This window comes from Schistocerca serialis, chromosome 4 (assembly GCF_023864345.2).
Source record: "Schistocerca serialis cubense isolate TAMUIC-IGC-003099 chromosome 4, iqSchSeri2.2, whole genome shotgun sequence".
NCBI classification, from domain to species: Eukaryota; Metazoa; Arthropoda; class Insecta; order Orthoptera; family Acrididae; genus Schistocerca; species Schistocerca serialis.
This window is the reverse complement of record NC_064641.1, coordinates 710,396,450-710,419,770: the sequence shown is the minus strand read 5'-3', so window position 1 is coordinate 710,419,770 and position 23,321 is coordinate 710,396,450. Positions and strand designations below refer to the sequence as shown.

The following is a 23,321-nucleotide window of genomic DNA, read 5'->3' as shown; positions in this document are numbered from 1 at the left end:
TTCAGTATTCAACCAGGGCGATGAAGGACGGTCTTGGTATATCATACTCAGGGGTTCAGTGGACGTCGTCATACACGGGAAAGGAACTGTGACGACGCTGCAAGAGGGTGATGACTTCGGAAAGCTTGCACTCATAAATGATGCTCCAAGGTATGTATAGCAACTCCTAATGGTTTTCGTAAAATTAACTTATAGATTGAAAAAAGTTAATTGCAGCCCACTGCCACATATTCAGAATTTAGGTTAAACTGATGCTACGTCGTTGAAGGAGACTTTGACTTTTCTTGACAACGTAAATCTGACTCAACCAAGACATGCAAGTGATGTGCTGTTTTCATAGAATGTCCGTACGCGTAGGGCCTCACAGTGATTCCAAAAATGTTAGATATGTGTTTTGTAACAACACATATTCCTTTCAGAGACAGAGCAATGTGCGTTATAAATCGAAAATGATTGTATAATCCACGTCGTTCGCAGTGGCATTTGTTCGGTTCTAGTGTTTACAGTTCATGAAAGATCGTCACTGCATACCAAGAAATTTGTCGCTCTGTGGGAACTACCACTGGCATTCTATCCAGTCGATAGTCTCCGTCAGTTTCATAGATATGGAGAAGACGAATCACGTCAACATTGCCACATGCCCTCACGATTGGAATTGGATGCAGGACACTGCCACGTACACCGGTGGTCAGGAACTTTGCGTTACCACCTCTCCTCATCTTGCCAGTCAAATTCTGGGTACGAAAAGTCATTCCAACAGGCTGCCACAGAGTGGAGCGTCGATGCACGAAAGTGTACGTTTGTATCTTTAGTTGCGAAGGCAGGTCTCAGTGTTCGACGAACACTACATGCAAGTCCAGAAGTTGTGTACTGCAGCTAACGGCTGTCATTCGGAGCTCTCCAGGTAGAAGAAATCACGCTGCTATTGTACGCACAAATCCACTGTTTGCGACAGCACTGTCAGCGGAAGACCTTAAGATGATTTCTCATGAACTGTTTCCATTACAACCGTGCAACAAACTTCTTTGCTGTTGACTTCTGTTGGAATATTCTTAATAAAATTAAGAGTTGTTCTTTTTAATAAATCGACACCTGGTGCTATTAAATATATTTGCCGCCATTTACGGGATCACTGTATTGGCTAACTTCTTAAGTCTCAGTGTGTCCACACATTTCATTTAGTAAAAACACCAATTCTCGTTCGAGAAATACCTGCTGCGCTAAATTTTCGTGATTCATCTTGTAAATCTATGGTCCATCAAAAACAATAGGACATATTAAGAGAAATTGAGGTCCTCACCTAAAAACAAGAAATAAATTTTTAATCGAGATGGGCCAGGGAGCTTACATGCTACGAACTCGTATTCTGCAAAAGGCAGACGTTATCTATCGGGATACTACTACAAGCAGACTTGTAATTCTTTGATAATAAATATCTATCTGTGGCATGTTAGTGTCCGACATTTACTCCAACATAGCATTGTTGGCACTGCCGGTAAGTTGGAGAATTTGAAAAATGGCTCCGTTCCGCGATACCAAAAGTTTCTCTTGAATATGCCACAAGAGGTTTTTGAAGCTTTAAGCACTATGATGATGTATATATAGGTAATGTACATAATTATACACTTGTGTTAAACTAATTAGCATACTTGTTCTCTGTGCAGGGCAGCGACAATCGTGTTACGAGAAAACAACTGCCATTTTCTGCGCGTCGATAAGCACGATTTTGACCGCATTCTCAGAGGCGTGGAAGCAAATACGGTGCGACTCAAAGAGCACGGGCACGATGTCCTCATACTCGAGAAGATCTCACCAGCGCGTGGCTCCGTCTCTTCGCATTTCAAGTGAGTCATCTAGTCTACGACATTTTTACACACAAACACACACACACGGACTAAAAACTATAACGATATCTATTAATATTTTGAAAGTTTCTCTTTGTTCAAACACAGGGCTTAGCACAAGAAAATGCCGGTATCTGGTAAGGGGGACGGGGCGGCGGGGGCAGCGAGGTTCAGCAGCTCACGTCAGTTTCACAGTGAGCGCCAAAACAGGTGGACTTAATGGAAGATACACTGCTATTCTTTCGAAATTTCTAGGCATAACCGCGAAAATAATCTCCGTTAATTATAAATAAAATACGGAAATACACTCCTGGAAATGGAAAAAAGAATACATTGACACCGGTGTGTCAGACCCACCATACTTGCTCCGGACACTGCGAGAGGGCTGTACAAGCAATGATCACACGCACGGCACAGCGGACACACCAGGAACCGCGGTGTTGGCCGTCGAATGGCGCTAGCTGCGCAGCATTTGTGCACCGCCGCCGTCAGTGTCAGCCATTTTGCCGTGGCATACGGAGCTCCATCGCAGTCTTTAACACATGGGTGCATGCCGCGACAGCGTGGACGTGAACCGTATGTGCAGTTGACGGACTTTGAGCGAGGGCGTATAGTGGGCATGCGGGAGGCCGGGTGGACGTACCGCCGAATTGCTCAACACGTGGGGCGTGAGGTCTCCACAGTACATCGATGTTGTCGCCAGTGGTCGGCGGAAGGTGCACGTGCCCGTCGACCTCGGACCGGACCGCAGCGACGCACGGATGCACGCCAAGACCGTAGGATCCTACGCAGTGCCGTAGGGGACCGCACCGCCACTTCCCAGCAAATTAGGGACACTGTTGCTCCTGGGGGATCGGCGAGGACCATTCGCAACCGTCTCCATGAAGCTGGGCTACGGTCCCGCACACCGTTAGGCCGTCTTCCGCTCACGCCCCAACATCGTGCAGCCCGCCTCCAGTGGTGTCGCGACAGGCGTGAATGGAGGGACGAATGGAGACGTGTCGTCTTCAGCGATGCGAGTCGCTTCTGCCTTGGTGCCAATGATGGTCGTATGCGTGTTTGGCGCCGTGCAGGTGAGCGCCACAATCAGGACTGCATACGACCGAGGCACACAGGGCCAACACCCGGCATCATGGTGTGGGGAGCGATCTCCTACACTGGCCGTACACCACTGGTGATCGTCGAGGGGACACTGAATAGTGCACGGTACATCCAAACCGTCATCGAACCCATCGTTCTACCATTCCTAGACCGGCAAGGGAACTTGCTGTTCCAACAGGACAATGCACGTCCGCATGTATCCCGTGCCACCCAACGTGCTCTAGAAGGTGTACGTCAACTACCCTGGCCAGCAAGATCTCCGGATCTGTCCCCCATTGAGCATGTTTGGGACTGGATGAAGCGTCGTCTCACGCGGTCTGCACGTCCAGCACGAACGCTGGTCCAACTGAGGCGCCAGGTGGAAATGGCATGGCAAGCCGTTCCACAGGACTACATCCAGCATCTCTACGATCGTCTCCATGGGAGAATAGCAGCCTGCATTGCTGCGAAAGGTGGATATACACTGTACTAGTGCCGACATTGTGCATGCTCTGTTGCCTGTGTCTATGTGCCTGTGGTTCTGTCAGTGTGAGCATGTGATGTATCTGACCCCAGGAATGTGTCAATAAAGTTTCCCCTTCCTGGGACAATGAATTCATGGTGTTCTTATTTCAATTTCCAGGAGTGTAGTTCAAGTACAATTACCCACTAGAAAAAATTTAAAGCTACGTCTATGTACTGTTTCTTTAAATAGCTATCATTGAGAATTAAGTACAGTCATCAAATATTTGAATGAGCTAACAAAATGTCTCTGCGTATAATACTTCTCCTGAGATTGTAGCCAACTCGTGGCAGCATCTTGAAGTTCATCGCAGCAGTCAGAGCATTGGTCGTTATGTAGTGAACAGATGGAAATATAGGCTGTAGAGCGGATGTTAGAAAACGTCGCATTTATATAGGCAAATTCATGCGTTTGCTCGTTTAACGCTTTTGCTCTCAATGTTGACGAAGATTGATGCGTACTGAATTTAAATTTAATTGCAGTTGACTTTAAAGGATCAGGTTATTGGTATGTGTTTATAGTTACTCAAAAGCAGGAAACGAAACATATAGTGTGTCCCAGGAGGAATGGTCAGTATTCAGGGACATGAAAGGAACAATCATTCGAAGCGAAACACACTAGTAACCATGAGCTCCAAAATGTATACCTTAAGGGCTATAAGCACTTACTCATCTTCGATGGTGTGAAATACATCTCTTCTACTGAATAGGTGCTCATAACTCTTAAAGTATGCACTTTAGAACCCATGTTTACTAGATACCTTTTTCTTGTTTTCGTCCGTCCTACTTTTTTCTGAAGGCTTACTTACATGCCATACGCTGTGGCACTATAAAAAGCACACCAATTTTTCACGTTCCTGTATGTTGAGACGTAAGGGAGCTCCTTCGTATCCTCCCGCCCAGATGCCAACTGGGCTTGGGTAACAGCTTCCCGGTTGAAAACGCGTGTTGATTGCAGCCGTTCCAATACAAACGTAACAGACACACGTGATGTACCCACACAGCAATGTAGTGCATGCCACGGGCCCCGTGCTGGCAGAAGCCACATCCCCAACCGCCCAAGTTATCGGCGGAAAATTAACCTCTAGCAGTTTCGAACTGAAAATAACTTCGTTCACGGAGTGGGCAGTATTTTTAAAGCTCTGAAAATAAGCAGTCGCCGACATAACACTGTTTGTTTTTCAACATCTAAAGAGTACTTATGGCATAATTATGTTTTATTAAACAAAATTTACGTGTTGCAAATTGACAGATGAGTTTTTTTAATATTTTCTCTTCCGCTGTGGCCTACTGTGCATTACTACGAACTTGCTCCACAGTACACTATAGTCGTCTGGCATTATTTTGTTTAAACTGTTAACAAAGCTCGCTTAATATCGTTTGTTAATATACCAAACTACGTACACCACTAAGCAAAATAGATGACCAGATTACATCCAATATGGCATATATTTGTTTAAAGTAAAATTTGTGATAATCTTGCTCACTTACAAGAATGATCAACAACGATTTTGCATCGGGTGTGTGGTATATTCATTCCCATGGTTTTTTTTTTTTCAGAAATGTGGTGTCACATAACGCTGCCAAAATTTTCATAATCAAGTAATTTTTACATTTCTACTCAATTATTTCTTTTACACATTCTGATATAAAAGAGCCAACAAGTTATGTCATTACTTTCGTTTTATATAGTGTTGGTTTCAAAAACAGTCACTAGGTGGCAGGTTAATCATTTGCCAGAATGTTTTAGTTGCATACATCAGTTCATATTGGAAGAAGAACTGTTAAATGAAATACTAAGATCATGAACTGACGATATACGTACTGTGATTTAAAAATGGTTTCGCTGCTTACACCTTTACAGGTCAAGAATTACTATTTTTCGTGTTTTTGGTAGCCAAGTAGGCCTATGTAAACTGGTGTTCGTGATGACACACCAATCAACAGTTTTACCATTTGCTTTCCAATAAAGGTCTTCCAACCTTGCTTCACTGATATTGGGAAAAACGCCCTTAAAATGATTGACAGACTCATCCTATTTATCAACAAATTTTGCAAAATTCTTTATCAGGCTTAATAATAGTAAGCTGAAGCAGTGTAACCCTTATTTGTGCCAAGTCATGTCACACTGCTTCAGCTTACTATTATTAAGCCTGATAAAGAATTTTGCAAAATTTGTTGATAAATAGGATGAGTCTGTCAATCATTTTAAGGGCGTTTTTCCCAATATCAGTGAAGCAAGGTTGGAAGACCTTTATTGGAACGCAAATCGTAAAACTGTTGATTGGTGTGTCATCACGAACACCAGTTTACATAGGCCTACTTGGACTTCTTTCAAGCACATTGTTCATAGCTTTATTGGCAAAAGAAGAGAAGATAATTAGCTTCCACAGTGAGCAACTACAAAGAATGGGGTGTAAAACGTAACTAAACGTATATTTTCATTTTTGCAACTTGATTTTCACCCAAAAAAATGGTGCTGTGGGCTTCGAAAAAATCAGGCTTACCATGAACATTGCATTCTTTTTATAGTAAGGAAAACTTCAGTTACAAAGTGATTACTGTTGGTATTTGTTTAGAGAGAATGATGAGTCAATTTACACTGAAGTTACAAAAGTCGTGGGATACCTCCAAATATAATGTTGGACCTCCTTTGATGCATGCTGCCTCTATAGTCATCTCATAAATGTTCAGTGGGATTTATGTTGGGCGACCTTGGTGGCCAAATCATTCGCTTGAATTGTCCAGAATGTTCTTCAAGCAAATCGTGAACAACTGTGACCTGGTGATATGGCGCACCTTGGGCCAATCGAAAAGTGACTCCTAATTGCCTGAATCACATTTCTTGATATACCATGTTGATGGCCATGTCCAGATACGCCACCATCCAGGCGAGTGGCTGCTCCTCGCACACACTGCGCCCCAGATGAAGCCCAGTAGGGACATTATTATGCTATGGGCGAGATTCACTTGGGCTTCACTGAGATCTTTGGTAGTAACCGAATGCACCACGACAGCTGTAGACTGTGTGAGCATTATTGTGGATCACCTACGTGCTGCACTCTTCATGCTTGATGTCTTTCCCGGCGGCAATGGTATTTTCCAGTAGAATAACTATCTGTACATGTCAGAGGGGCAGTATCATATACACAGTAATTTGAGGAGCATTCTTGGCCAGAAATTTTGCATGGCCTCAAGCTGATGGAACACATTTGGAATGCTGTTTGGTGCCAGATCCACACCCACAAAGCACATCATGTCATTACAGAGGATAGAGGGAAGACAGGTGGTTACAGGCCAGTCTGCGATTACTGAGCGGTTAGGAGCAAATGCAGAAAGACAAACTTCCAGCAGTCAGGCTGATTGTTTGCAGAAGCACCAAGCACTGACGCAAGGCACCTAGAAGAGGTGCGGAATTTGACTAATATCAGCGTCCTATGAGAAGTTCAGGCAGGCAGGTGCTAAAGAGGTCTAAAACTCACAAAATTCTCACAACAGGAAAGTAAATAATAACGTTACCATATTTAACCAAAATATTGGTGGATTAAAGAAAAAATTAGATTCTCACAAAATTAAAGTAAAAAATAATGTTACCATTTTTCACCAAAATATCCCGAGATTGAAGAATAAAGTAGATGAGCTCCTGGTTTGCTTAGATGACACTGAACCTTATAATGTAATAGATATACTATGCCTGTCTGAGCATCACATTGTGTCAGATATGGAAAACGTAAATATCAATAGTTATAAACTAGCTGCACATATGGGCAGAGAGAATAAGGTGAGAGGAGTAGTTGCCATATATGTCAAAATTTATCAATGTGTAGAAAGCTTAGATACAAAAAAAAAAAAAAAAAAAAAAAAGATTTGTCTAGAGCAACATATAGAAGCATGTGCCTGTCAACTTAAACTGAAGGAGGGCTCTTTTATAATTGTAACAGTATATAGGTCCCCTACAGGAGAAACAGACTTGTAGGAGCTTACCGAGGATGGCAACGAGTAACATGGAGCTGGTGTCCTAATGTTCTGAATGAGAACCCTGTCTGAACACAAAACATGGATTTTTAAAGGCTTGTGGCAGTGCCCTATTTCTCCCTTCCTATAGTCAGCCCACCAATCCACAGGCACTTCAGAGGATTCAACCTGTCTGCACCTTCACAGTGCTTCTGGCCAACCAGATTCCTCCCCTCCTCCTGTACGGTAGGTGGGGATGTTTCTGGACTTTACTTAAACAGACTCCTAGTTCAATAGCAACAGCATCCAGATGAAAGCTAAACATCAGTGACTCTCCTCTTATGGCCAGCAACGACAGTGTTTCACGTCATTAGGCCCTGCCAAAAGGCCTTTCATGAGTGGAGATCACTGGTGTAGCACTCTCACCAGTATAAACCCCCTGACAGGGCAAATTTCAAACTTCCTGCATTTGCTAAGACATGACTTTTTCTGACCAACTCCTACTGTGATGCCTTATAACAGCGACTATTATCCATTTCATAATGATTGACCCCTAACTTTGAGCTCATATTCTGGTCGCAGTATATCAAGAACATCGATATGTTATACCTGGCCAGAACTGTGGAAATGTCTAATTTTATTTAGTGTATGAATATTACATCTTAGTTGAAATGGGGCAAGATATGCAGTAATATTTAAGAGAAACTGTGCGATTTCTAGCTTTTTTTGGTGAGTGTCAGCTTTAAGGATGCAGAAAAATTGGACCATAATTAGGAGAAAAATTTCCTTTGCGCAGTTTGTTCTGTTTACAGCCAGATTTCTGTTATTTTTTAATTACTTGTTTCATCGCTATAATGTAAAATGCAAGATGCTGCAACTGAACGGTAGCTATTGAGACAGAGAAGGCAATGGGGTTAAACTTGAACTTTTGTTGGTTACATCATACACCTTCACTTATGAACTCTCTCCTGTCTGTTAGTTAAGAGTTTGCAAAGTAGTTGTGTTGGTAGCAGCAATATATGCGAGGCTGTGATGGGGTGTAGTTGTCAAACCACACATTGGCACTCTTGTAATGTACCATAAGCACCTGTCCATCAGTGAAGAATGGCGACTTCATAGTCACATTCCAGTACAGCAATACTGCATTCAGTTTTTGTTGCGAGTAGAGGGAAATACTATGAGAAACTACAAATAAATGCTCAGTATGCAAGCAACTCACAATAAATGAACATTTGTATAACACATTTCAACAGTAAACAGAAAAGTCAATTAGCTCGAATAAATTTTGATGACTGAAATAGAACCTACCTAATCGTTTTCATTGCTGCTAACACATTTGGGAACACTTTCCATAGAGTAGCAACACAACTGCAAAGTATCATTTGTTTTAAAATTCTTGTTCTCCTTTGCTACCTTGTTCTTGACAAATTCCCAAATAAGTTCAATGGCGTTCAGTTCACAGTGTGCTACAGGCAACCACAGAAGTTTAATTTCCTTGTCCACTTATCACAATAAACTTTCCAAAAGGTATTCCTGTGCCCTAAAGTGTGGTCGCCTGCAGTCCAATAGGCCAGCTTTAGTAAATTCCTTGTGGTAATTAGATGGAAGCTCTACATTATTTCCTTCCATTAAATAATAGAATGCTTCCTCCATTTTGTAGATGGATTTCATAATACTGAATTTATCACTGTAAAATATGGAGCCTGATCTAAAACCTTTGCAAATCAATTTGGTACTTTTTCGAGACTGCTCCTAAACCACTCTTCATAGTGTTTGGCATTCATTTCAGAATAATAATCAGCACCTCCTTTTTTCCCAGTAAAATACAAGCCAACATTTTGCATGAACCCATAAGCATTCCTAATGTGGCACATTATAATCATTTTTCCAGAACCAGACAATGTTTGAATTACTCCTTTCCAGCCATTCCACTCTTGAACACTTCCTCTGTGATAATCATAGACATTTTCTGATGCATAAAGACTGCCAACCAGTGGCGGCTTGTGAGCATACATTCTGGTTGTTCACAAATTTGTAGATTCAAATAAATTTGAGAGTGTGAAAATACTGGCATCTGCTGTATAACAATTATGCTTATCAAGAAGTTTATACAATTACAACCACTGCCAATAATAATAACAGCATTAGTAATAATAATAAGATGCATAAGTTATCTGACAAAAGAAAGAATTGGTTTTGTGGGATTTTGTTTTTTGTACATATCTAAGTACAGAGCTGCTTGCTCTGAGATCCATAAGGAGCTAAAGCTAACCACAGTCAGTCCCACATTCAAGTGAATATCAGAGAAACCAGTGATATGGCTTTTCGTGAAACAGATTTCAGGAGCATGAATAAATGTTACAATCTCACAATCGACAGTGATATGCTTTAGGCCCTTATGATTCTCAGTATCATATGCTATAACTCATTCAGAAAACCACATAATAGGTTTAATGCCAGTTCACCTTTAACATGTACTGATGTTCAGCCTAATTTTACTACACTATATAGCATATTGGAGGAATGTGCTATCTTCTAGCAGTATTTATGCTGAGCGAATGGGGATAAAAGTGTGCTGCAGTCTGTTACCATGTGGTGACAGTGACGTGAACGTCTAGATAACTGGCAAGGGCTAACTGTACACATCATGAACTGTGCACAGTTTATCAAATCTGTATGTATTTGGCCTGTAAGGCAATTATGTTATCTGATTTGTGCATGCACAAATGCTCCTTAAAACGTGCACAACTGAAGGTGTGCTCGCGACTCTGATGCCAAGTTTCACAGTGTGTAGAGGAGCAGTAGTGCGATGAATTTTAATGCCATGTGTAACATAGATTGCAGCTTCTGTGTTAAGTTTAACAGCATTCAATTAAAAATAACCAATAAATCCACAAGGTGTTGAAAGTTAGGGTGTTCATGTGCCCTCGTGCTCTTACACAGAAGCCGCCACTGCTCCCCAACCAAACTTTCTGGAATAATTTGCACCACACCAAATGTCATCAGTATAATAAGCAGTCTGTCGAGTGTGGTGCAAGTGTCTTTATTTCCTGCAAGAACTCATCTCTTTTTCCCTGCTACTTGGTTGTTTTCCATCAGCACATGTCCTTTGTTGACCTTTTTGTATATAAAGCCCAATTTTCGAATAGCACACCAAAGGGTTGTTTCAATCATATCAGAAAAATCTTCCTCTTCAATCTTTAATTTTTCTGACACGGCTGCCACAGTTGGAAACTGCTTTTCCACATATATGCCGTGGATTTGTCTTCTTATGACTCCCTGTCTAAATTCATCCAATACAAACTTCTGTCACTCACTCACATGAAGTTTCTCTATATTGCCTAGAAATGTGCTTCAGTTTTCCTTTCTGTAATACTGATACATTCAGAAGTTCTCTTTATCAGCTCTGATATGGAACTGTGTGCACCCTGTTCTGTTTTGGCCTCAAAGTAAGCATGTACACTGAACACCATAGATTCTTCACAACACCGTAAATGAAGCACGGTTTCACACAAGTGGAAGGCAACTAATAATGTTATGAACACTGTCTCAAATAAATAAACAATTATGAATGGACACATGATTATTCCCTATCTGACGGGAAGCCGCAGTGTAAACACTGCAACGCTGAACAATGAAGTGCAAATACTTTTCAGAGGCCCAGCAACATAGCACACATGAGTGGCACATAGAAACAGAAAAGCAAATAAATTAAAAATATTATATTAGTGCTTCATGTAGATTTATGTGAATAAAAACATAACAGCTGTAAAAGGCAACAACAGAGCTTGCATTTACACTTTTCGTTTTGTTAATAGGTATAAATATTAGGTGAATTGCACCAATCTATGCCCATAGTTATTAGGACAAAACGACTAATTGGAAAGCAATGACAATTTGTGTAGAAGTTGAATAGGGTTCTACCTTTAAACTGTGGGAAGGAAATTTATTACCACATATGCCATCCTCTTTTCAACTAAAATGTAATATTCAAACACAAAATAAAAGTAGACATATCCACGATTCCAGCAAGGTGTAACACAATGATGTTTGTCATATGATGTGACCAGAATATGAGCTCAAAGTCAGGGGTCAATCATTATGAAATGAACAGTAGACAGTGGATGGAGTCAACAGTTAATGCTCTGAAATGAAACTTCTTCCCTTGGGCAGTTGCCCAGAGTAACTGCAATTTTGCAGGGCTCTAGCATTACGGTTGACACCCAATAACCTAAAAACTCTCCGTATTGTGTCTCTGATTTCCTATTTTGTAATACCCTTGCTGGCTTCCAGCAGCCTTAAGCTTCACAATGTGCAAGTCATTACATCGTCAATATGTGACAAACGCTGGCCTATAATTTCGGTAATTTTGTGACCTGTTTGCAGTCATCAGGTTCCACAAATCGGAAACATACCAAGGACTTGCCAGACCAACGCTATGCAGAACTGCTAGTGCATTGTGTTTCAGAGGTTGATCAAAAAGCTGTTGGTCAGTTGATCATAATGGTTTGGTTCATCAGCGTGACTGAACAATTTTCAGGTTTTGTGTAATTTACTTCAGTTTTTTTTAATGTTCAGAACATCTTGGAAATAAAATCGATGTGATTTTATTTTTATTTTGTATTTCAGAAATGTGACACGATACAAAAAATAGAGCTGTCCCACTGAACCAGTATCCGCATTTTATGTACCACCCACTTACAAAACCAAATGCAGAAAAAAATTCAATTTTTTGACCATTACAATTAGTACCAGTTTTGCAATCCTTCTTTATGTTCTTTTGACTGATTTTGTTTTCAGACAGTGTGTTGTCTTGGCAGTATGTTTGACTACTGTGTGTTAACATATTTCTATATAGTGCTCATTCATGCTTAAAGGTTAAATACAATCAGAAAAACCCGTATTCTCATTCTCTCCCATCAAATGTCGTAGTAATAGATTTCCAGCTTCCTCTGCTATGTACAACTTACATTAGGCTCTCGCAAACCATGTGGAACAGTCCTATGGAGTGTCACAAAATACTGTAACATCCAGAGGCCTACATTTTACAATATGGTGGAATTTACCTTATAATGTGACTTGTAATAATTTGTAGTCAATTTTGAAACAGTCTGCACAAGTCAGCACCTGTAACTGGTGGTATCTATCAGCTCTCCTTGCAGGTAATGCAAGTGATCGGAGAAATTAGCAAACTTAGTATTGGTACCTTACTATTCCCACATTGTGAACACATAAGTGCGCCCTCCTCATATGATCATTTACAGTGTGTACACAACCTGTATAGATAGTGCTCTATACATTTTGTTAGTTTTTTACCAGTAAACCCACTGTTCTTTAAAGAAGAAAAATTTCTAATTACTTCACAAATGAGTTAATTTTTTAAAAATTCAATGTTAAGCATGTAAAAGAGAAAAAGTTCAGAAAATGTGTGAAGTTACATTGAAAGTTCATTGTAGGTCGCTGAGTACTCTCATTATGTGAAACAATGGATTGTGTAATTTCCCTGGTTTAAGCAAAAGCTAGTTTTTCACACATTTCAGTGTTTACATGTCTTGAACTATGTATTATACTATTATATAGTTTTTGCAGACACACTCAGCAGTGTATGTGGATACTGTCTCTGAAATGTGTTGCAAATAGCGTTAGTAGTAAAAAAAAGTAACAAGTTAAATCACCATGTCTGATGCAGCAGTTTTACTGCATGAACGGTGAAAAATGTAGTAAGATAGAAACATATTTCATTTCATAATTTTATAAAGGATGTCAGCAAGAAGTAGTTTTGTACAGGTTTGAAAGTATGTACAGATTTTGTTTCAAGTCACTAAGTGCTCTCTTTCTGAAGTACTGGAAGAGTGCAATCTGGGTATTTGTGTGAGGTGAGTGAACTGCCTCAGGACCTAAATACAGTCACAAACTGTAATGTCTTATTCTGTTAAACCTTTCACATAACATTGTACCTCTTAATGAGTAATAATGACAGCATTTAAAGTTTTTGAATTTGGTCAATACTTATTCAAAATATTGAAAATCAAATATTTTGATGTCCCTGGAATCAGTTACGCAACATGCATTTGGGATATTGAATGATGAATTTTGAACCATGAACCTAGGTAGTCATTCAGTAATGTAGAAAAGATACACTTATTATTAGTAAATACCGTATTTACTCGTATCTAAGCCGCACTTTTTTTCCGGTTTTTGTAATCCAAAAAACCGCCTGCGTCTTAGAATCGAGTGCAAAGCAAGCGGGAGTTTGAAAAATGTTGGTGGGTGCCGCCACAACTATTTAACTTCTGCCGTCGAATATATGTAACGCTACACAGGCATGCTTTGTAGGCACAAAGATAAATACTGGCACCAAAATCTCTGCGTCAGTAAATAAATTTAAAAAAAAAAGTGGAAGACGAGCCTTTTTCCTCCGCCCAGAGTTTCGACGACTGCATTTTGGTACATTATCCAACGAAGTAAATACAATTCTGTATTGTTGATCTTCGAATGTAGCAGCATTTCAATGTACTACAAAAATCTGACTGGCAAGACTGTTTGGGATGTTTGTCAATATGACCAACTCTACGTTCTGAATTTTTTCCTACCTGTGAGAAGAGATGGTTGCTAATAGGAACTTTTATGAATTGTGAATCTCATGCAGTATTCTCTTCGCCATAAGATTAATACGAATACAAACATTTTGCCATGTATTGTTTTGTGTTTGCTACTATCTCATTTAAATCCTGTCTGCCTAATAAACTACGAAACTAGAGTGAGACAACAGCAAACGCGGAAGAATATACATATCATGTCATGTTCATATTCGTATTATTCTTATGCCTAATAGTGATACAGTCAGAAATGAAGCACGGCAACTGACTAGATTTTTAAATCTAAGAATTTCTGTGCAGAATGTAATGAACTAAAGAGGCGCCTGCAACGATTTTCAAACGGAGAAAAATTTTCGCTAAAATTTCGTTCAGAACATCATCTATCATATGCAGTCTATTATTTGGTTCTTGTTGATCATTATCAAAGAAAGCAGTAGTGTAAGTAACAACAAATGTTTCGCTAAATCTATTTTTTATTTGTAAGCGGCGGTAGCGCGCACAAAAGCAAGCCATGCCGTGAGCGGCGACAGGCCATAAACACGCACTATCAGAATGCGACAAACAATGCATGACACAGTACAGTAATGCATTTTCAGCTTAGAGTGACGTAAACACCTATAACAAAGAAAACGGCGCTTATCAGATCAAAGAAAAATTAGCAATCAATTGAAACCAGACGAAGCACGTGAAAAAGGAAGGATATCCGTATAAATACGGACGGAGCGCGTGACGCATAGCAATGGCTACCTGGTAAACCGTAACTGCTAAGCTTACGACTCGAACCAAACTACTGCAGCTGTATCGTCATTCATTCGACCTAAATAGTGTGTCATATTACAATTAGACGAACTTTGTTTCGATTTGGAGGTGCGACCTAAAACTTTTCTCTCCCCTTGAATTTAGAGTCTCAAATTTCAGGTGCGACGTAGATTCGGGAAATTTTTTTTTTTCTTGATTTCGAGTCTCATTTTTCAGGTGCGGCTTGGATTCGAGTAAATACGGTAGTGCTTTTCTCCCTTGCTGTATATATGAAGCTGATTAGAGTCAACAGTGGAGTATAGTTTAAATGTCTTTCATTATGCTGATTACATTGCTCGCTTAACTTGCAAATCAAGAGGCACACTATCTGTTACTGATTCAGTTAGTGAAACCCATCTGTCTGAAGATATTTTGGGCCAGCACAGGAAACTGAACTACCTTCCTCACAAGTGTGATTCCAGTGTGTCAGCACTGCACTGCCTTGCTCAGTATATATTCTGACAGGACACCTAATACAATCAGCGTTTCAAAACACCTTGCAAATGTTCAGTCAGGATCTGTCTGAATTCTAGGCAGAGCAGCTAACCTGAAAGAGAATTCAGTTATGAAACCATCCTGGCACCTGTTCTTCAATACTCTTTATGAGTATGGGATAATTACAAAATTGAAGTTACTGAAGAAGGAAAATTCAGAGGAAAGACGTGCACGTGCGATTCGAGATGATTTCTGTAGTTGGCACATGTGTTTCAGAGATAATTGGTGAAATCCACTGAAGAACAAGAAATACATTTCATGTTATGTGGAGATCAGGACATATTTTCAGATGAGTCATAATATACACTAATTCATACAGATGAGAGTAATGACAGTAAAATTGGTTGGAGAGATCAGGTAATATGCACAAGTGTATAGGCATCATTTTCTGGTTCACATTCAGTATAAATACTGGCATAGACTTCTAGAGATGACCAGTATGGCTTGATAAAGAATAGAAATGAAAATGATCCCCTTAAGAACTGAAGCCCAGTGCTACTAGCGACTACACTGAGTCATTACTTCATAAAACTTGTCTCGCTTTGATTCCATTTCCACCACAGATGCTGCTGACCTTATCATCGCCTGTTTAAGTAAGAAGAGAACAACTTTGTTATGTCTAGAAGCTCCTTACTAAGGATTTGATGTGCTTAGACTGATCAGATTTATCTTTACTAACATTTGGGAAAAATCTGTGTTGTGTGGAATCAAAATAAACCAGAAATACGATATTGTTATTCAGATTGCAGTCGACTGTCGGTTAGGTCACTGCAGATTAGAAATGGACATGTGTTTTAAAAGATATTCTACAGTAACAAAATGGTGATGGAATCGTTACACAAAATTTCATGAACTATAGTCCAATTAAAATTATATGACACTTGATGCTTGTCACACTACAGTGTTGCACTATCAGCTGCAACTGGGTCAAAGGCGAAACATGAATTCATCAGATCAGTTCACAAGTGCTGAAATGCTGTTCATGTAATGAGGAATAGTGTTGGAAGCGACTGCCATCAGGTATGGCAGGAGCATGAGAAACTCAGCCCACAGCTGGTTTTAAGTGATCAGTGACTGAACTGTGACAGACAACATTTTTTGTAGCCCTGAATTTACGCTCATTTCCTAACTTAACCACAACCACGTGATATGCAAAGTACCCACAAAAACAAGGATGCAAACTTGACAGAACTATTAATTACACTTGCTTTATTCACTGTGATTAAATCTGGCCTCTGAGAGCAAACTCAATACAGAAAAATTTCAAGTTAGCACCAACAGCACGCTATAACTTGTATCTTTAATTGGTTATGTGAAGTTATCCTCTTACTGCCTATACAAAGTGATGTGATCCAACCAATGAGCAGTCCTGATTGGTACTCAGTTTCAGATTTTAAACAAAACAAGAATGATAGGGAAAAAATAAGAACAAATACAAAAGTCAGTCCAGTTTTGAAAATGTTGTGACAAAATTTTCAAAATAAAAAAATCATATTTCCAACAGTTAATTGAAAATAATAATAATAATAATAATAATAATAATGAGAGTAAATTTGAAAAAAAATTGTAAATAAAAGAACTATCACCTCACATGAATTTGAACCCAGGATTTTCTGCATGTCAGGATTGTGATTTACCATTGCTCTGTTTTATCAATAACCATTATCATGTTATTTTAATTCCCCTGTAGCACCAATTGTAATGATAATTTGCTGCCTTCCCAAGCTTTGGCCTCATACAGTGTCATATGAAGCTTATCTACTGTAGTCCCATCTCTGTGACAATGATAATCAAATGTGTAAAGCCGAATCACATCTTGTGCAAAGGGGTCTAGCAGTGTTTGGCTAATGACACATACAAAACATGTGTATTTCATTACCGTCTTTCTGCATGTGTTGTTTTCAGGATGGTTATGGTGCCTGATGAAATGCAAAATAAAACGATCAGTCCCAAGACTTTGGATCCACACACATCAAGAACATAACCAGACAAGGAATTGGAAGTGAGCTATTTGTTGTGGCAGTTTGGCAATGGTGAACATTTTGAGATTGATTTTAAGCACTCTGATTGGAGGAAGACAGCTCCAACGTGTGAAATGTCAAGTATCAAGTAATTTTAATCAGACTGCAAAAAGACCACAAAGTATCCCTCATTACTACACTTGGGGCACCAGAGGAAAGGAGTTTCAGTATCAAATTTTCGGGACCGCACACACATGAAGTAACTCTGATGCCTTGGCCAGTGTACATGGCAGCCATCTGAATAACTGTGAATGCTAGTCTGAGTTTCTTTCCACAAGAGGTGTTCTCAGTCGCTCCAACACTTGAAGAGTGTTGACAGCCACTGTTGCTGAATCTACAAGAGGCTTGCGAGACTAGAGGATTGCTAGAAAATGATTAACACGAGGCAGCCGTCATGCAATAGGCGAAGATCTTTTGCTCAGCTCTGTACTGTTGGTGTCTGTCTGCTGTCTGCTGTTCTGATAAATATTTGTGTATTGTCTAATCCCTTAGCTCCATGCTAAGCATTCGAAAGTACAGGGTGACACAGAAGTCTGTTAACATGTGAAAATTCAGTTCTTCATGGTCTAATGTAGGAAGAGAGACAAAAATTGACACAAATGATTAAAATGCCATGAAGTTTTATTGAATCCAAAAAAAGTGCACAAAATGACCAATGATGTCACTTCATATGATACAAAAGCAATAATTAGCATAACAACCGATTTTCTTTGTAACAAATGCCCATTATATCGGCCATCATTCCTCAACAATACGTGTAGTCAAGAGATAATATTGTGAACAGCACTGTACAGCATACCAGTAGGTATGATGAGAAATTGCTGCTGGACATCATCTTTTAGCATCCCTAATGAAGTCAGACGATTGCAATAGGCTTGAGGCTTCAGGTAATTCCACAGCCGATAACCGCACAGATCGAGGTCTGGGGAACTGGCAGGCCAAGTATGATGGAAATGGCAGCTCAGCACTCGATCCTCACCAAACAATGTGTAAAAGTGATCTTCCACATGTTTATCTAAATGGCATGGAGCATAAAAGTTGTACCTTCCAGCAAGTGTTTATCAGCGAGGCTAGGGATGAAGCAGTTCTGTAACATTTCAGCGTACCTCACACCCATCACGATGACTGACCAAAAATCAATACCTCGCATTTTCTCAGAGAAAAAGGGTCCATTTCACAACTGATGAAAATCCACACCACTCTGTGACTTTCTCACCACACAATGGTGTTTCCATGACAGTTCTAGGATTTTCAATAGAACAAATTCTGCAGTTGCAGGTATTGACAGACCCTTGGAGTGTGAAATGGGCTTTGTCAGTCGACAACATGTTCTGTGGCTAACAGTTCATAATGACACTAGATTTTGTTTGGATAGCATTGGAGGGTATGCCTCAGTGCTCTCCAGACAGTAGTGCATGGAATGTCAGAGGAATGTGCGACTTCGCAAGTGCTGGCTTCACCAACCAGAGATGAACTTGGTTAAGTCTCCATTTCTTCCTGAATTGTCTGAGCAGCATTATCATTTGTCTCATCACCCATTATGAGGCCAAATGTCTAAACAACCTGTGGCATCAACCTTCACGAGAATTTTCTTCTTAGCGCTGCTTGTACAGTACGTTCACCCATTCGAATACCCTTCTTATGATAGGGTCATAAAGCTGCAATAGCAGATTCTCCATTCATTTCACTAACAGTGCCTTTTCTGGTAAAGTCAACATACTGAGACTGCTTGTGCATCTGCCTCCCTCTCTCCCTACAACTCATTTTACACAACATTCTCGTGCAGTGTTACTGATGTCTTGCTGTCTGGCACCATCTGTTGGCTGGTTTTTGCACTCATTCTTGGTTTCAATAAATCCGTATGTCATGTCAGGCACTGAGAGATAACTTTTGGTCTATTATGATACAAGGATTCTCCTCAAAGACAGGTGCAATGTTGGCATGTTCTTAGTTAATGTGATGATGATCGATTTGGGCACCATTGTCGCAGATGAACAACAGAGAATTTTATTTCACCTTACTTTTGCAAATCTGGTTATACAAGGGTGGTCTGATGAATCTGGGGAAAAAGCAAAAGAATGTGTGTTTCATAAACAACTCACTTTACTTCTCAACATAGTCTTCATTGAGGAATATACACTCAGTTCGGCAATACTCCAGCTTTTTCATTCCATTGGAAAAATGGATTCTGTCAAACTCCGCAAAATATTTGTTGACTGTAACAGACACTTCCTAATTTAATGAAAATTTCTTCCTATCACGCCAAATTTTTAAGCTAGGGAACAGGAAGAAGCCACTTGTGGCTAATTCTGGTGAATAGCATGGATGAGGAACCAATTTAAAGCCCAGTTCATGCACTTTTGCTATTGTTATTGCTATGTGTAGGATGGTATATTATTCTGGTGAAAGAGCATTTCTTGCATGCCAATCTTTGTCTGTTTTTAGCCATTGCAAGTTTCAAATGATCCAACAGTAAAGCATAATAGAGCCCAGTTATGGTCCTGCCTTTTTCCCTAGTAATCTAAGAGGATTATTCCTTAGGAATTCCAAAATAAACAGTGATCATGACCTTAACATCTGACTGAATGGTCTTTTTCTTCTTCAGTTCACTTTCATCAGCCTTCAGCATTTTGTCTGGTTTTTTCTCTGGTTTGTAATGATGTATTCAGCTTTCATCAACAGTCACAAATTGGTGCAAAACATCTTGCAGACTGCAATTAAACATTTCATACATTTTGTTGAAATAATGTGCCGGATGCACTTTTGGTCAAATGTGAGCAACTGTGGCACTCACCTGGCACACGGATTATTCATAGCCAAAATCTCCATGCAGGACATTATGCACTCACTCAGTCTCACAGTCTCAGCAACCTCACGATTTTTGTCAGCAGTTTGGCGTTACCATATCGTGGATTTTGTCAACGGTTTTCTTTTTGGTGACCTTAATACGACTGCAAGAACATGCTTTGTCATCAGTGCTTGTCCGACCACATTAAAATTCATTAATCCAAAAATAAATGGTCTTCAGTGATACTACAGTGTCCATGTGAACTTCATCCAACTCTGTTTTGATTTGTGCAGCAGTGCAACCCTCCAAATGAAAATGTTTAGTAACAGCATGGTACTTGGTTTGCTCTGTTTTCAATTGCAGTCGACACACTAACCAATTCAAATGGCTGTGAGGAATGAACTGTAATAAAAACAGGTGGTAAAATCAGTGAAGTATAATCTAAGCAATGAATCCTGTTAGGTTTGCTAAAGGGGATGTAGTCTTTATTCCCTTGATTCCAATCACAAAAACAGACTTACCTCCCACTTTTAAGAGCAATCATTTTCCAGTAATAGTTTCCTTTGCTATAATAATCAAGTCATCTTAATGAAACAAAAGTTCCCATTGGCTGTTGCTAATTGGATTCTTTTATTTTGGATACTCCACTACTGTACAGTTTCATCTGTTTAATCATTTTCAGGAGGAACAGTATAACCATCAAACAGATATCAATGTTTTAGTGGAAGCTTTCATCTACTCATACAAAATGTGTTCAAAAAGTAGCAGGAGCTTTATAATTTTGCATATGGTATTCATGCCAATAGGACTATTTTTGTTGTTGTGTTTTTAAACATGTCTGAAAAGTATCTGTGTAGCATTAGCCATTTTGGATATTTAGTCTGTTGTCGGGTGCCAGAAAGATTACTTGTGTTTTGGTAGTACCATTGATTATTCATTTTGTGTAACATGAATGTATTTGAGTTGCTAAAATGAACAACCATCAGCTGTATAAGGGAATGATGACAATGAAGATCTGTGCAGGACCAGGACTCAATTATGGATTTCCTACTTTACACACCAGCTCCAGCTGTCACCTTAACTGCTTTGCCTATTGGTCCAGAACTCACACCAGACCCAAACTTCCATTTGTCATTATTCCTGCATCACAACATGTATTTGTTATGTAATTTCCATACTGGGACCGACATTGTAATTAAAAGTTGCTTTCTGGTATCGGTGGATAAATACAGTATTGCAGTGCCCATGTCGTTAGGAAGAACAATGCAGTGTTCCTTCAGACATGTTAAATATTGCTTTTGGTGAGTCTTCAGTGAGTAAAACAATGGATTACATGTGGTATAAGTGTTTTGAAGAAGACCATGAAGAAAGTGTCCAGGAAGCCGCAGCACATCATCAGCTGATGAAATCGAGAAAAGAGGAAAATAAATCATTATGAACACTCAAGGAACCACAGTCAGAGAAGTCACTGATGGTATTAACGTATGACTTCACTCCTGCAATGAATTTTTTTTTGGGTGTTTAAGGTATAAAATATGTGACAGCAAAGTTTGTTCCAAAATTTTTGATGTTCGATCAAAGACATTGGCAAGCACATGTTGCTAGATGAAAACAATGACACAGAACTGATGAAATGTGTCATAACAGGTGATGAAACCTGGTTTTAATGATAAACTGTTGAAGCTATGGCCCACTCGTCTGAGTGGAAGCATTCTGGATCCCCAAAATCGATAAAATCTCAGCAGATTGCAGTGTGAAGGCTACACTCGCTTTGTTCTTAGGTTTTTAATGGCATAGTACACTTTGAGTTCTTGCCACAAGATCAAATGATCAGTAAGGAATACCACCAAAAATTTAAAGCTATTTGCATGAAACAATCTGAAAAAACACTCTGATTTGTGATGAAACAATTTTTGGTTTTTGCATCATGATAATGCACCTACTTACACTTTGTTGCTGCTTCATTATTTCTGCACCAGAGACAATAATGTAACAATTCCCTGCTTCCATTTTTGCCATATTTGCCCAATGTGACTTTTCTGTTGCCAAAAATAAAGTAAATCTTAAATTAACATGACACCAGGTGTGTATTAAGAAACTGTGGCATAACCATACCACTTGCAAGTAAGAGAGGGGACTAATGACAACTGGTGTGACAGATTATTGGTATTCAGAAAACTAGTTTTGAGTGTGCACCTCATTGTAGTTAAAATGCTGATTAAACAAGTCAAAGATCGATCTCTTAAAGTAGTAATCACCAGTTGGAATGTTAGCTCATAGACAGCCGCTTGTGGCTTGTTCACTATTAGCAAGTCAACAATAACTCATACCAGCAAATAAATGTCCAAATAGAAATGTTGTAGACCTATATATTCTGCATAAGTTTATTTTCTCGGAAATCATAAATTCTTAAAAAAGAAAAATATGAGAGGAATGGTGTTGATTACATCTCAGTGCTGTTTCTGGGTAGTTAAATTGGGCACTGTTATTTTCAACCCATATGGAGAGGGGGTGGTCAACTATTTCATTAAACCATACCTATATTTTGTAGCTCCAGTTATTATGTTTTTAAACACACTAACATTCTGTCTGCAGTGTGAGGCAGGCATAAAGTGTTGCCTTTCTCATTATGTAACGAAGTATGAAATGTAACCTTCAATTCCTACAGGACAACACTTTTTACTTTATCACTTCTTCTTTCAAAGCTTACTTCTTCTAAGTATCAAATTAAGTGTGGTTAGGGAGACATGAATAGGTAATGGTGATTTGGGATCTGCTGCTGCTGCTGAAGTAGTAGTATTACAAGAAGTCATTTTTCAACCTTTACTGTTGTAGTTAAAAAATCTATGTTCCAGAAATTTGCAGGTTATATTGTATCTTTGTCTTGTTTAATTATGTATGTGTAGTTAAATAAATGGCTGTTGATTAAGTCTCTTAAAAATAGTTTGTGTCTTAGCAAAAAGTTCTTAGAGATATTGGTACTCTGAACAGAGTTGAAGCTAATTTCTGTAATACTCCAGGAAGATTAGCAAATTCTCTGTGTCTTTGTTGCAAATAATGGTGTTGGCTACATTTAACAGCCTTTTTGGTTTCATTTGGAATATTTGGTTATGCTGGATCTTCCATTTGCTCATCATCCAAAGCAGAAACTTTTTCTTCTTCTGGATTTCATTTCTAGAGACCTTCAGATACATTCAACTATTGTTCATTTATAACTTTT

At 39.4% G+C, this 23,321-nt stretch overlaps 1 protein-coding gene across 1 annotated transcript in view; it reads left to right on the top strand.

The window, feature by feature from the left end:
* The window catches only part of LOC126474865 (rap guanine nucleotide exchange factor 4), a 429,508-nt gene that overhangs the window by 302,023 nt on the left and 104,164 nt on the right, over positions 1–23,321 (top strand). Inside the window, exons 7-8 of the mRNA XM_050102345.1 lie at positions 6–150; positions 1,665–1,844. Of these exons, the coding sequence (XP_049958302.1) occupies positions 6–150; positions 1,665–1,844 (325 nt within the window). The remainder of the gene's footprint in view (positions 1–5; positions 151–1,664; positions 1,845–23,321) is intronic.